The sequence below is a fragment of the Geotrypetes seraphini genome, chromosome 11 (assembly GCF_902459505.1).
Source record: "Geotrypetes seraphini chromosome 11, aGeoSer1.1, whole genome shotgun sequence".
NCBI classification, from domain to species: domain Eukaryota; kingdom Metazoa; phylum Chordata; class Amphibia; order Gymnophiona; family Dermophiidae; genus Geotrypetes; species Geotrypetes seraphini.
The window spans coordinates 60,975,384-60,990,865 of record NC_047094.1 but is presented as its reverse complement, the minus strand read 5'-3'; the positions used below and the strand labels follow the sequence as shown (position 1 = coordinate 60,990,865).

General features: G+C 42.8%; 1 protein-coding gene across 4 annotated transcripts in view; it reads right to left on the bottom strand.

Annotated features, from left to right (window-relative positions):
- The window catches only part of MGRN1 (mahogunin ring finger 1), a 156,902-nt gene that overhangs the window by 98,050 nt on the left and 43,370 nt on the right, over positions 1-15,482 (bottom strand). For all 4 annotated transcript variants that reach the window (XM_033962959.1, XM_033962958.1, XM_033962960.1 and 1 more), the window contains exon 5: positions 4,118-4,235. In XM_033962959.1, coding sequence (XP_033818850.1) covers positions 4,118-4,235 — 118 coding nt within the window. The remainder of the gene's footprint in view (positions 1-4,117; positions 4,236-15,482) is intronic.

Genomic DNA, 15,482 nt, shown 5'->3' with positions numbered 1-15,482 from the left:
GCCTCTCTCAGGCAAAGAGACTTTGTGAAACTAAGTCTATGGCACACAAGGAAATGGTAAAGGGCAGGAATTAGGTGAAATAGATGGATTTCAAAGAAACCTTTCCATTAGGGAAGGTAATGCAAGCAAAAGGAGCACAATCAGCTTTAAACAAGCTGGCTGCCTAAAAATAAGGATAAAGGGATTAATATTTGGAAGTAGAAAGTCCACTATAGAGGAGAAAAACATAACTGCAAAAGCAAGAGAGGTAGATGGGAAAAGTTGATACCAGGAACTCCTGGGATAATTCTGTGCCAGAAGTATTAGGAAGGAATTTTTGGAGTTTTAGCTCATGATTTTTTTTTTTTTAGTAGCTTATGGAATGATTAAGTGACTTGGCCCAAGATCAAAGAGGGGCAGCGGTTATTTGAACCTGGTTTCCGTGGTTCTCATGCTCTAATCATTAGACTACTTATCCATTCTGTCTGCACACACTATTTTAAAATTCTGTAGACCATGTCAAACAATGTAAGTATAACTTTTTTATACTGCATTGTAAATTATTGCTCTTAAATGCTTAATATTAATTTTTTGTTATACAATATACCAGATTTACTATGAAAGTCTACCCTTTCCCAGGACTAGTATTAGGGAAGGGATGGGGAGTGCAAACAGAGCACTTACCCTGGGCGTCAGTGCCAAAAGGGGCCCTAAGCTTGCCCAAAACTGAAGGCAAAGCACCCTAATAGCAAGCTTTGGGGGGCCCTACAGGCTTCTGCCCTGGGTCCAAGCATATGTAACAAAGGCCCACCCTTCCCCTATGTTTAAACCCCACCTCCAAACAATACTTCACATGCTCTCAATTTCCTATCCTCTTAAATGCATACACATTTGACAACCACATAAAAACTGTTAGCACCCCTTTAGTGGAGGAAGCAGAAACATGACAAACTAAATACAAAATGCTGCAACAAAGCAGTTAAAATAAAGCAGTAGAAAGTTCAGACAAGGATCAGACTCTACTGACGTAAATGCAGGCACAAATGTGTTTAGCAAGCAGAGAAAGTGTGGTGACAAGTTTAAATTGGTACTATGAGTTCAAAGAAACTGTGAAACACAAATTGGCTGTATAAGCAAGGATTATTTCAAAAGAATTAATTGCTTTAGCTCTTCCTTAGAGTCTGTTGCTGTTCTAGGACATTACAGTAGTTTTGCTTTAGGTACAAAAAAATTGTACAGTAGTAGCTGAGGCTTTAATATATATCAGAACATCAAATGCTGTTTCCCATGCCAGAGCATGTCACAAACTAAGAAACAAAGAAATTCACAAATCAATAAATTTTATCTAGTCTGTTATTTGGTATATAGCCATTCAAGCCAAGCCAAGGGAACAGTAGAGTTTAGGGAGTGAAGAATTTATGTGCACGACAGAAGAGCGGGACTTGGGTGTGATTGTATGTAATGATCTTAAGGTGGCCAAACAGATTGAAAAGGTGACGGTGAAAGCATCCTATCTTGTTCTGTTCATTTCACATTGAAGTTTCTTCATATATTTCAACTCTTCTTCACGTCATTTTTTAAATTGGTTTCCTTTCTGTATTGTTCTATTGTGCTTAGTGTTTTTGTGTACAGTTTTTCTCAATATCTCATTAGGGTTTGCAAGTTTTAACTAGCTTGCGTTTGGATTTCATCATATTCAGGTATGCGCCTAGCTAGTCCTGTTTTAATGTTTATGGCTCCTTATTGCAACACCCAAAAGAAATTAGGAAATACAAGTATAACTGATGCCGAAAGGTGCAATAAAGATCTTGTAAAAAAAATAAAATAAAATAAATAAATAATGGCACCTGATGCCTCTTTATAGGCTAATAGTCAAATTTGTACAAAAAGTCCAAGTGCTCAGAGATTTCAAACGAGTGAGACCGCCGGTGGATTATATCCACCATAGAGGGTCTCCTTTCTTAATCATAGCACTACTGTTTGTAATGGCTTGTACAACACTACAAATGAAAGGCTTGCTATGATTATATGTGAAAGTACAAAAACTGCACATGCTCAAGGCCTTCTGGCTCCCACCCTCTCTGAGATTAGGGTGGGAGCGAGAAGGCCTTGAGCATGCACAGATGCTCAAGGCCCCACAGCAGCCCAGCATAGATTAGCGGTAGGCGCAGAAGGCTCTTTGAGCACCAGCACGTGTATGTCTTGTAGGTTGGTGCATGCCGGTGTCCACTTGAGGTAAGGGTTTGGGGGTGGGCCGTGGGAGGTGGGAGGTGCAAAGCTCCCGGGGTGGGAGCTCGCATATCAAGTCAACACTCGGTTTGCGAGTCAATGTTTGCAGGAGTGTTTTGCTCATCTTGCAAAACACTCACAAACTGCGTTACTCGCAAACCGAAGTTTGACAGTAATTTGTTTTTAAGGACCTCTCGCTTGCCTTTCTTTTGGTTGTTCCATTATCCCAAGGTAAGAATGTCATTAGCAAACCAACAAGAATGTGTCATATGGTTGAACTTCATTTCCCATTCTTTTACCCTCTCTACTTTTGTCCTATTTTTGATATATTGTAACATTTTACTCCTTTCTTTGGTTGAAAGATGTAAACCGCTTTATTACAGTAGAATCCCAGTTAACCGGTATTCAACTAACTGGCACTCTCAACCAACCAGCAAAAAAATAATTGTCTCCAATGCTCCTCAGACAACCTCCAAAGTCGTATGCTCCTGACCTAACAACCCCCCTCCCTCCCGCTTCTGAAGCATCTCAGAAATTTCACCACCGCCATTTCATCACAGAACGTTTCTCATTGCAGCAAGGAAGACTGTTGCCTTTAAAATCATGTATAATAGCCCATTTCGGTTACAACTTTCTGAGTGAGACTTTCCTCCACTTTGCCCAGGAAGGCGTCTTGTTTCTTGAGTATATGAAAAACTTCTCTCCACTTTTTCATGCTGGCAATAAGTCTTTCTACACTTGCAGCAGGGAGAAAGATACAGGCCTGCAGAAACTATTGTGGCATTGTATAGCATACCACCTGAAACAGATGCGATTAAATGACCGTGAACTAGGTATGCTGAACTGGCCACGCTGAATCAGCCATGTTAAATCATCTTAGATCCCCAGGTATTGCCTTAAAAACCACTGCAACTACTCCTCTCCCCTCTTTGCATGTGCTGTGTGGAACAGTGTTTTTGAAGCTAATTCTGAAGCACCCCTAGCCAAACTGTTTCCAAGATTGTGATGCAAGATGTGAATCAAGTTTTCTATTCCACCTTTACCTATTCAGTTCAAGTTCAGATTACACTACAAGAGGTTGGATCAGTTAACCAGGAAGTTACAATGGACAGTTTGACACATACATTCAATAGAGTTGCTAGTATAGGTAGATCAGTACAGTTATTAATACAGTTAGGTCATAGTTACAAATACATAGCAATAAGTTCAAGTAGGTCATTCGTTAGTTCATTATGTCCCAGGAGTTGCATCAGACAGTTAAGAAATATGCTTTTACTTTAGGGGTTGGCTCCTTGAAATGGGCTTTTACTTTAGGAGTTGGCTCCATGTCCTGGTACAGAAATGCTTTTAAAAGTTTTCTGAACCTAAGATAGTGGTCAAAGTAGTAGTTGGTTGCAGCATTTTGCTAACTGATATTGGATGAATAAGGTAATTTGCCTGGTAGACTTTATATTGTTGCATGCTGGGACTTTTAAGTGTGCAAATATTAAAACCTCCTAAATTAATTCAATTACTCTTCTATAAAATTTGTTGAGAGACTCCAGGCTTTCTTCAATAAAACAGCCAAAATAAATATGGATATGAGAGATCTGCATGCAAATTTATATCCTGCATATTTTTTATGGCTGCCCTGAAAACCAGCTAGCATGCAAGACCCACTCTAGATACTGATGTGAAAAAAACCATCCAAGAACAAAATCTGGAGCCTTCCACATGATAACACAAAGTGCTGTTACCAGCCTGACCCTCAGTTTCATTTCTTGACATTTCAGTTTCATTTCTTGACACATTTAATAACTATCCTTTTGGTTACTTGCCAGATTCTGTTTGTGACACCAATAGCCAATCACAATCCATCTCACAGTATATAAGGGCAAGGTCAAAGACGGATAGGTTTATTACTAATTACCTCATCATCCTTCCACTCTGAGAAATCAATCTTGAAGGAAGGCAGGGAGAACTGCTGGTTCACACCTCTTTTATAATGAACAGTCTCGGATTGCAAAGATGGATTCTTTGTGCTGTACCTGAAGAAAGCAAGCAAAGCATGCTGTAAGCAATAGCTGCTCTATTTGGCTACGTGCCTGTCTTTCAGGAAATGCACATGGAAGCACAAAGTTGCTGAGACATCTGTTCTCTATGAACAGACAAAAAACAAAGAAGAACTAATGAAAGACTTTATTGGTAGGGGGGAGGAGTTGGGCTTTTTTTTTTTTTTTTTTCTTTAGAGCATATGCTAAGTCCTAGGTTGTTTTTTTTTTCCACTTAGCATACATGATGCTTGCTGTGTTTTAAAATCACCAGTATAACACAGCTCTAGGGGTCATTAGTTCCACAGGCAGGGCAGGGAGGTAACCTCCAACCCTAGCCCTCACTTCGCACTGCACTGTCACTTGCAAACAGCATTTTCCAGGAAATCAAAAAACTACTGCTTCTTTACACCTGTTCACAGAGATACTTTGTATGATGTGGAGGGGGAGGACTACTGCTTCTATTCAAGTGCCTTTAAACTTTTAACTAGAAGATCTGACTCTTCTCTATGTTTAAAGATGTTTCCTCCAAGCATAAAACATACTGTATCTGAGGAGCACTATAATGGTTACAGCTGCAGACTGAGAACCAATGAAGCTAGGATTCAAATCCCACTTCTGTTCCTTGTGATCATGGGCAAGTCATTTAACCCTCCATTGTCTCAGGTACAAACTTAGATTGCAACCCACACTCCCCACCCAGTCAGGAAAATGCTCGTTTATACATGAACCTAATTCATCTTCAGTACATCTGAAAAGGAATAAGCTAAATCCACAATTAATGTTATGGGATCTCAGAAAGTGGGATTTAAAGAATTAACAACGGAGGCACTATTAAGCAAAACCAGAATTTCATTTATGGCTTCCAGACACAAGAACTTTAACTGTCCTTCTGAAAGGTACCAAATCCCAAGCCATACTGAATGGCACCCATAATCATCCAGGTTTCCTAGTACAGGTACAAGATCCTTTATATTTAAAATCCTTGGGACCAAGCTTTTTTTTATAAATCTTTATTGATTTTCAAGGCTTATCCAAAGTGCAACTATTATACAATTGAAAATATCAAAGAATAGCACTTACATACTTACAATAAACTGAAACAAATTACCATCCCCCTCCCCCCTATCTGGATGTGTGCATCTGTTATCTAAAGTTTTAATCATTCCGTTATTTAACATATGACTCCAATGGACTCCAAATACCTTTAAAAACCTTACTATTCACAGATTATTCCCCTAGCATCCTTTCATATCTATAATATAAACAAAGTGTTTCCCACCAAAAAGAAAAGTTGAACATATCCCAATTTTTCCAATTTCTAGTTATTAACTGCATGGCCACTCCAGTCATAAGAAGAAGCCGTCTATTTTTATATTTGTCAATTGGACTATTAAGTTTTAACAATGTCCCAAATAAAACCATCAAAATATAAGTTAGGCGTGCCCTAGGACATTGCAGGAAAGTTAACTCCCTAGACTCCATCAAAAATATATAAACCTCAAATCTAACTTTTTAAGATAAAAAGCACCCTCAGCACGAGTTTGAAAGCTTTAAAGAGCGACTCAAAGAGCAGCTCTAGTGCTTAGAATAATAATAATTTATTTATTGTATACCGCTATACCAGAAGTTCAAAGCGGTTCACAACAAAGGATACATACAGCCGATATTTAAAATACAGAATTAACATTTTATATCTAGTACAGAATAAAAACAATCAGTAAAATAATACATCAGATAAAATCAGTAAAAGTTAAGACAATAGCTCAATTGGCAAAGCCAGCAAACACTGAGCAGAGATTACCACTCACTGCCAGCCGCACACCATCATCCGGATGCTCCTGGGTGCTTTAAAGTGCAAGTCAAGTGCAAACAATGTCCAATAAATAAATATATATAAAAGTGGAAGACAAAAAGTTCACTGTCCTGCAATGCCCCGAATGCCTAACCCACCGACCTGAACAGAGAATGAAAAAATTAGTCACTTGTCCCTCCAGTTATTTAGCTGAATAAAGGTGCTGTAATCAAATAGTAGCAAAGGAGAGTCCAGCTTTTTTTTGGATCAAAGACCAAAGTTAAGGTGCAGTCCTCTTTCAACACGGCTCGACCCAGCAGGGCAATAGCCCCTTCCTCAGGAACCGAACAGGCCAACATGACTGTAGGTCACAGTGATTCCAGGCAGGCAAGGCAAAAAGGGGTCAGTGTTCAGGTCAGTGTGTTAGGCATTTGGGGCATTGCAGGACAGTGAACTTTTTGTCTTCCACTTTTATATATATTTATTTATTGCACACTGTTTGAGCACACTTTAAAGCACACAGGGGCACCATCTTCCCCTAAGCACCATAAATTCTTACCCAATTAACCCTCCATGTTTATTTATTTGTTCATTTTTATAGCCTGTCCTTCCCAGGAACCCACAACGGGTTACAATAAAATAAAAATAAAATTAGGTACTTAGAACTTCTCTAACTGTCCCAAAGGCTCACAATCTAGCTAAAGTACCTGAGAAAACAATTATTAAAAAGTAAAGATATTACAGAGGAAGGGGTTTGAAGAAGGTAGGGAGGACTATGGAGGGCAGGAAAGAGTGGAGAGGAGAGAAGTATTTAGAATATTTCATAGAAATTCCTAACTTTACAGATAGGAGCACCATCTATGTAAATGATATGTAAATGAATTAAAGTAATATGTAAAAAGGAGTAGAAGGAGGAATCGTTAAATAATAGAATTCAGTTAATAAAATAAAAAGAATAGGGGTAAAAACAATGGAATAAAATTTAAAATAATTCATAAACTGGAAGAAAAAAATTGAAAAACAAAATAAAATAAGTCTGGCAGAAGTGCAATTTCCTGAAGCAGCTCTGTTGCCTCAGCATATTTTAAATAATCCCAACGACAAAAGTCCAGACGGGACAGATATCAGCTCAGGCTTTCCAGCTGCTGCAGCCCTGACTCATCACTTCCAGGCAGAAGATGCACAGAGATAGAACATTGCAGCGCCGGACCGCACTACTCTTGGTGGGCGGCGGATGCTCATGGGCAGCTCCCGAAAAATACAGCACTCTGCCTCCATCGGACAACCGGGAGGAGAAGTCCATGGCACGGTCCCACTCCATGGATCTGGAGACACCACCAGCTCCTCCCCAATGAGAGAGCAGATGCCGACCCATCCTAGGCAACCACCAGCAGCGATCAACCATGCCTCCACTGGTCCCGCCTCCAGTAACGATCTCCCCGCAGCAATCTCCAGTCACCACACGCAGGTAGGAAGGGCCTCTACTGAAAATGAACCGTTCCAGGCCTTTAAGTTAGTAGAAAGTTATGCTGTGATTCTATAACTGTCAAACTCCTCCTATCCAAGATGTTTTCTGACTCACCCGAGTGAAAATTAAAAGAAAGAAGTACAGAACCCTATTAAACAATGAATAAGGTAGATGAAAGGAACAAAATAAAGTAGAAACTAATACGAATAAAATTAAATTTTAATTCCCTAATGATTTGTAATTACCATACAATATAATTTTTAAATAAGTTATTAACTCATGTAGGTGTTTAATTAAACATTATGCATTATATCTTATCAGTAGCTGCCTCAATCAAGAGAAACAAGAGAAATATTACCATTCTAAGACAGGAATATTACCAGAAATTTAGCAAAATATAAATTATAATAAATTCATTGAGAACATTACTCTTTTGAGAATATCTAAAATGACATTCTATTAATTATCAGCATTTTGCACATTGGTAATCTGCCAATTAATTAAGACAATTACTTAAATCCATTAATAAAGGATATAAACTCAAACAATCTACTATTAGTTGCCACTAGCAGGTAACATTTAACTAATTAAATAATCAAATGGAAGCTGTAAAAATCAATAATAGGAAGGACTCCCAAAATCATAACCCTATTAATCATAAAATAATAATTAAAAATTGATAAAAATAAGAATATAAAAATAAATTGAATTAAAAACAACATCACTGTTATAATAAACTCATCATCCTACTCAAATAATTAATGAAGTAATAAATTTAACAAGAATATATAGTTTTCAAACAGACAGCATCTTGGGAGGAGAACTCTGTCTTAGAAGTCTGGAACTTCATTAAAGCCGCTGTATCTCTCTCGAACCGTCACCTCTTCTGCAACACATAGCTGCTGTATTCCAAACTATTACTGCACAGCTCCATCTTGAATGATCAGTAGAATATACTTTTGTTTGTGACAATTGTAAGATCAAAGATTTACAATTACAGGTCTTGGACAGCTGATAGGTCTGGAGCTTATATCTGTTAGTGGTAATGAAAGCAGACTTGAACTTGGTGAGCTTAAAAATTTAGTAGCTGAGTACTTTGCACGTTTTGAGTCCTCAAATCTATTTGCCACATCAAAAAAGAAGCTGCTCATAAGGAATTACAGACATATGGAACTGCCTTTTTATTGGCAGATTATGAAACCCAATTTACAGGCATTGATACCAGGAGAACTTCCCAGATCCTGCTAAAATTAAATATGACCAGGATATTGAGACAGCCTTCAGTATCACAACAGCCCATGGTATACTACCACCTCACAGTGACTCTGAGTTTATACTCTCTTATACCCCCCACAGAGTTAAAAAAATTTTCACAGTGTAGTTCAAATGGTGCTGCTGGACAATCCAGAACCTCCTTGTGATTCAGTGAAACGAGAGAAGGTGTTTGCAGAAGAAGAACCTGTGACTGCAGATGCTATTGTGCTGGATATAGATGCTAAAGGTGATACAGAACCCTTTAACGTCTTTTTAGATCCACATATATTCATTCTTCCTGGAGAAAATTTTATTGGTGCAACCATTAGAAAACAATTTAAAATGTGGAACAACAGTATAGCAACCATCACATATGAATGGGAGAAAATCATTGACTGTGACATTCAAATTGAGCCATACATTGGAAATATAGAGCCGAATGAGAGCTGCGAATTGGAAATGAATTTGACTGGAGGAAGAAATAGATTTGTTATCCATAACTTCATCTATAATATCCAACACTCTACTGAACCTGTTGTGCTGCATGTTGAAGCTTCATTCAAGGGACCAACTGTTTCCATTGACATCCCATCACTCCAGCTAGGTTTGATCAAACTGGGAGAGAAAACCTTAAGTACTTTACAGACTGATAACAAGAGTCAACTACCAGCGAAATGGAAACTGCAAGAAAGCAAAGCTTGTATAACAGCAATGGGAAAAAAAAAAAATCCCAGTTCAAATTTAATCATTTAGTGGACAGTTACCTCCCTTGAGTTCAGTGCAAGTATCTGTTCTTCAAGCTATCAACTCTCTCCCCTCCAGGAACTCTGGAGCGACTCTCTTACTTACAGCAACGTTCGTATAGTCTCCAAAGCCCCTACCTCTCCAGCAGCACTGCAGCCCGACTTAAACTGAAACTCTCCTGCTTATCAAATTCCAAACGCAGCCACTGTTACTATAGCAGGCGTCTCCATTTTGTTAACAGGAAAAAATGTTGAAGTTCCGCCCCTTCTCATACTATCTCATTTTTCACTGGCTCTCGTTAAACTTACTATAACTTCCACCAAAACACTTTCCTTAAAAAAATAAGACTGAATTCTAATAAATTCAAAACTCATTCCTTGTTAAAAAAAAACAACTTTGTATAACCTTCCACAAGAAAAACAAAAATAAAATATAGATTTTGTATAATAAATCCAGTCATTCCTTGTTGCTCCTCTATGTCTTTGGATCCAAGTGCTGATTAATATACTCCTGCAGTTTGATCGGATCCTCATAGTGACTGGTTTTATTGTTGAATGTTATCTTCATGACTGCTGGATACAGCAGCCCATACTTAGCTCCCATCTGTCGCAGCCGAGGTCGGAGAAGCAGAAACTGTTTCCTCAAGCTAGCAGTAGCTTTAGCGAAATCATGCAGAAGATGGACTTTCGTTTCTTGCCATTTCAGTGACTTAATTTGTTTAGCAGTAGATAAAATGTCCAAAGCCTGCTGAAAACAAAGTATCCTGAATATCATGGGCCTGGGACCGTTTTGTCTGTTAGATGCATGTGATGGTATTCTATTTCTAACAGATACTTCAGATTGAGGGGCAACAGTTTAGGTAAGAAATCTTCTAGAAAAGATATAGCATTTGAGCCCTCTACCCCTTCTGGGAGCCCCAATATCCTGATGTTGTTCCTCCTACTTCTGTTATTAGCGTCTTTCAGCTCTTTTGTTAGACGAGCCAATTTTATGATCATTTTGAAAATTATTCAAACTGCCTTCAACCTCAGAAACCCGATGTTCTACTCTGTCCTGGCATCACATACCTTCATCTGCCGAGTATGAACTTCTTCTTGTACTGTATTTAGCTTAGTTGTATTTTCTTGAAGCAGTTCTCTCGTAGATTTTAGCTCCAACATCACTTGTTCAAACTTTTCAGATGTATCCTTAGGGAGAGGCACTTTTGATGGAGTTGGTGGGTCCAGTTTAGCCCGTTTTGCTGTGCCCCCTGCAGCAAACGCTATCTCTAATCTGGTCTGTCTTCCAGAAGCCATACTTACTGCAGAAGATTTCACCAAGTGAATTATTCAGTTTTAAAGAGGAAATTTGACCTCCTTTGCTGACAAATTGACTGAATAGTGCTGCTGAAGGAAAAGCTGTACAATTACCCGTCCATCTTGTATTGCAGCCAAGCCACACTCCCCCGGGACCAGGCATATTTTGGTTTTTGGAATTTTTCAGATTTTGGAATGGTAATGTTAAGTCAGGAAAAAACCGTAAGACCATAAAGTTGCTACCCTGAGTAGAATCTGCAGCACGCTCTGCCATTTTTCTAGCCCTCCAACTTGAATTGTGCAGAGAACAGGAGACACACATGCAACCTGCATTGGTTTCAGCATGTGTCATGTCAGGGAAAATGTCTACTTCCAGTTTGCATCAAAATTCAGTTTTCAGAGCTTTTTGTTTTTCAGCATTTCAGATAAGTATCTTGTACCTGTAAGCACAGTTACTTACCGTAACAGGTGTTATCCAGGGACAGCAGGCAGATATTCTTAACACATGGGTGACGTCACCGACGGAGCCCTCGGTACGGACCTTTTAACTAGAAGTTTCTAGTTGGCCGCACCGCGCGTGCGCGAGTGCCTTCCCGCCCGACGGAGGAGTGCGTGGTCCCCAGTTAGGATAAGCCAGCTAAGAAGCCAACCCGGGGAGGTGGGTGGGACTTAAGAATATCTGCCTGCTGTCCCTGGATAACACCTGTTACGGTAAGTAACTGTGCTTTATCCCAGGACAAGCAGGCAGCATATTCTTAACACATGGGTGACCTCCAAGCTAACAAAGAGGGAGGAGGGATGGTTGGCCATTAGGAAAATAAATTCTGTAACACAGATTGGCCGAAGTGTCCATCCCGTCTGGAGAACGCATCCAGACAGTAGTGAGTAGTGAACGTGTGAACTGAGGACCAAGTGGCCGCCTTGCAGATTTCCTCGATGGGCGTGGAACGGAGGAAAGCCACAGAAGCAGCCATAGCTCGGACTCTGTGGGCCGTGACAGATCCTTCCAGTGAGAGACCGGCCCGAGCATAACAGAAGGCAATACAGGCAGCAAGCCAATTTGAAAGTGTCCGTTTGGAGACAGGACGGCCCAAACGGTTGGGATCGAAAGACAAAAAGAGCTGAGGGGATGTTCGGTGAGCTCTGGTACGATCAAGGTAGTAAGCAAGGGCACGCTTACAATCCAGCGTGTGCAACGCCTGTTCTCCAGGATGCGACTGAGGCTTAGGGAAGAAGACGGGAAGCACAATGGACTGGTTGAGGTGAAAAGCTGAGACCACCTTGGGAAGGAATTTAGGGTGGGTACGCAGAACAACCTTGTCATGGTGAAAAACAGTGAACGGTGGGTCGGCAACCAGTGCATGCAGTTCGCTAACCCTCCTGGCAGAGGTGATGGCAATTAGGAAAAGCACCTTCCAGGTAAGAAGCCTGAATGAAGCTGTGGCAAGAGGCTCAAACGGAGGTTTCATGAGAGCAGAGAGAACCACATTCAGGTCCCAGACGACGGGAGGAGGCTTGAGAGGCGGTTTGATGTTGAAGAGCCCTCTCATAAATCTTGAAACCAGAGGATGAGCCGTGAGGGGTTTTCCGAGAATAGGCTCGTGAAACGCAGTGATGGCACTGAGGTGGACTCTGATGGAGGTGGTTTTGAGGCCAGCGTTGGACAGCGAGAGCAAATATTCCAAGACAGTTTCCACCGCCAAAGAGGTGGGTTCTTGATGATGCCGGAGACACCACGAGGAGAATCTGGTCCACTTCTGATGGTAACATTGGAGAGTGGCCGGTTTCCTGGAGGCGTCCAAAATGAGGCGGACCGGTTGAGATAGATTCTCCGGAGAGGTCAGCCCGAGAGAAACCAAGCTGTCAGGTGGAGGGAAGACAGGTTGGGATGTAGTAGAGACTGATTCTGCTGTGTAAGTAGAGTAGGAAACACAGGAAGAGGAATGGGCTCCCTGGAGCTGAGTTGAAGCAGAAGGGAGAACCAGTGTTGACGAGGCCACCGAGGGGCGATGAGGATCATGGTGGCATTGTCCTTGCGGAGTTTGGACAAGGTCCGCAACATCAAAGGAAGTGGAGGGAAGGCATAGAGGAACCGATCCCTCCAGTTGAGCAGGAATGCATCCGGGGCCAGACGGTGAGGAGAGAAGAGTCTGGAACAGAATTGGGGCAGCTGATGGTTGTGAGGTGCTGCAAAGAGGTCCACCTGCGGAGTGCCCCATCGAGCAAAGATGGAGAGTAGAGTCGGAGGGTCCAACGTCCACTCGTGAGGTTGAAGGATGCGGCTGAGATTGTCGGCCAGAGAGTTCTGTTCGCCCTGGATATAGACCGCCCTGAGAAAGAGATTGCGGTCCGTGGCCCAGGTCCAGATGCGCAGAGCCTCCAGACAAAGGGGGCGAGATCCGGTGCCGCCTTGCTTGTTTATGTAGTACATGGCGACTTGATTGTCTGTGCATAGGAGGAGGACTTGAGGACAGAGAAGATGTTGGAAAGCCTTGAGGGCGTAGAACATGGCTCTGAGTTCCAGGAAATTGATGTGATGACGACGCTCCTGTGGGGTCCAAAGTCCCTGGGTGCGTAGATCTCCCAGGTGAGCTCCCCACGCGTAGGGGGACGCATCTGTGGTGATGATCATAGAGTGGGGGGGCAGATGGAAAAGAAGACCCCTGGAAAGATTTGAGGAGTTCAACCACCATTGGAGAGATTGCTGAAGAGATGATGTCACAGAGATGGGATGAGAAAGAAGATCCGTAGTCTGTGACCACTGGTTGGCGAGCGTCCACTGAGGTGTACGAAGGTGGAGACGAGCCAGAGGAAGGACATGCACTGTCGAGGCCATGTGACCCAGGAGGACCATCATCTGTCGAGCAGGAATGGAGGGATGCATGAGTACCTGACGGCAGAGATGGAGCAGGGTCTGCTTGCGATCGGAGGGGAGAAAAGCCCTCATTAGCGTGGTGTCCAGAACTGCTCCAATGAATTGAAGTCGCTGGGTGGGAAGCAGATGCGACTTGGGGTAGTTGATCTCGAACCCCAGGAGGTGGAGGAGAGAGATGGTGTGATGAGTAGCCTGTAGCACAAGTGGAGACGTAGGTGCTTTCACCAACCAATCGTCCAAATAGGGGAACACCTGGAGGTTGTGAGACCTGAGGAAGGCCGCTACCACTATAAGGCATTTGGTGAAGACCCTGGGTGAGGAGGCGAGGCCGAACGGTAGCACCTTGTACTGATAGTGGTGGTGCAGTACCTGGAACCGCAGGTAGCGGCGAGAATGTTGATTGATGGAGATGTGAGTGTAGGCCTCTTTGAGGTCCAGGGAACATAGCCAGTCGTGTTGAGAAAGAAGAGGGTAGAGCGTGGCAAGGGAGAGCATTCTGAACTTCTCCTTGACCAGACACTTGTTGAGGTCCCTGAGATCGAGAATGGGACGGAGGTCTCCCGTCTTTTTGGGTACCAGGAAGTAGCGGGAGTAGAATCCCTGCCCCCTTTGATCTGGAGGTACTTCTTCGATGGCATTGAGAAGGAGGAGGGATTGAACCTCCCTCAGGAGGAGGGGGGTTTGAGATGAGTTTGAAGCAGACTCTACGGGAAGGTTGTCCGGAGGCAGAGTCTGGAAGTTGAGAGAGTAGCCGTGGCGGATGATGTTGAGGACCCACTGGTCCGACGTGATGACTTCCCAACGGCTTGAGAAAATGGTGAGACGACCCCCGATAGGCTGTGGAAGAGGCAGCGAGGGTGGATGACTGGCTATGCCCTGGAGAGAAGAGTCAAAAGGGCTGAGATTGTTTAGCAGGCTGAGGAGGCTTGGAGGGTTGAGTGGCCTGAGACCGAGCCTGGGCATGGTGCTGCTGTTGACGGGGTCGCCGAGATTGTTGGGGAGGCGGATTGAGTGGCCTGGCTGAGAACCTCCGCTGGTAAGATGATTGAGGCCGATAGGGTCGAGCAGGCGGAGCCTTCTTTTTCGGCTTGATCAGGGTGTCCCACCTGGTCTCATGGGCAGAGAGTTTCTGGGTGGTGGAATCCAGTGACTCTCCAAAAAGCTCATCCCCGAGACAGGGGGCGTTGGCCAGGCGGTCCTGGTGGTTGATGTCCAGGTCGGAGACTCTGAGCCAGGCCAAGCGACGCATGGCTACAGCCATGGCAGAGGCCCGAGAGGTGAGCTCGAAGGAGTCGTATATCGAGCGGACCATATACTTGCGCATTTGGAGAAGGCCAGATATGTGCTGCTGGAATAGCGGGACCTTGCGCTCAGGTAGGTACTTCTGGAGGGCAGACAGCTGTTGGACCAAGTGTTTGAGATAAAAGGAAAAATGGAAGGAATAGTTGTTTGCCCTGTTGGCAAGCATGGCATTTTGGTAAAGTCTCTTGCCAAACTTGTCCATGGTCTTACCTTCTCTGCCAGGAGGGGTAGAGGCATAGACACTGGAGCCCTGAGTCTTTTTTAAGGTGGATTCCACCAGAAGGGACTCATGGGGCAATTGAGATTTATCGAATCCTGGAATAGGGATGACACGGTAAAGGTTGTCCAGTTTACGGGGAGCTCCCGGTACCGTGAGGGGATTTTCCAAGTTTTTGTAGAATGTCTCCCGTAAGATGTCATGTACGGGAAGCTTGAGGAACTCTTTAGGAGGTTGCTCAAAGTCTAAGGCTTCTAAAAAGGCTTGGGACTTTTTGGAGTCAGATTCAAGGGG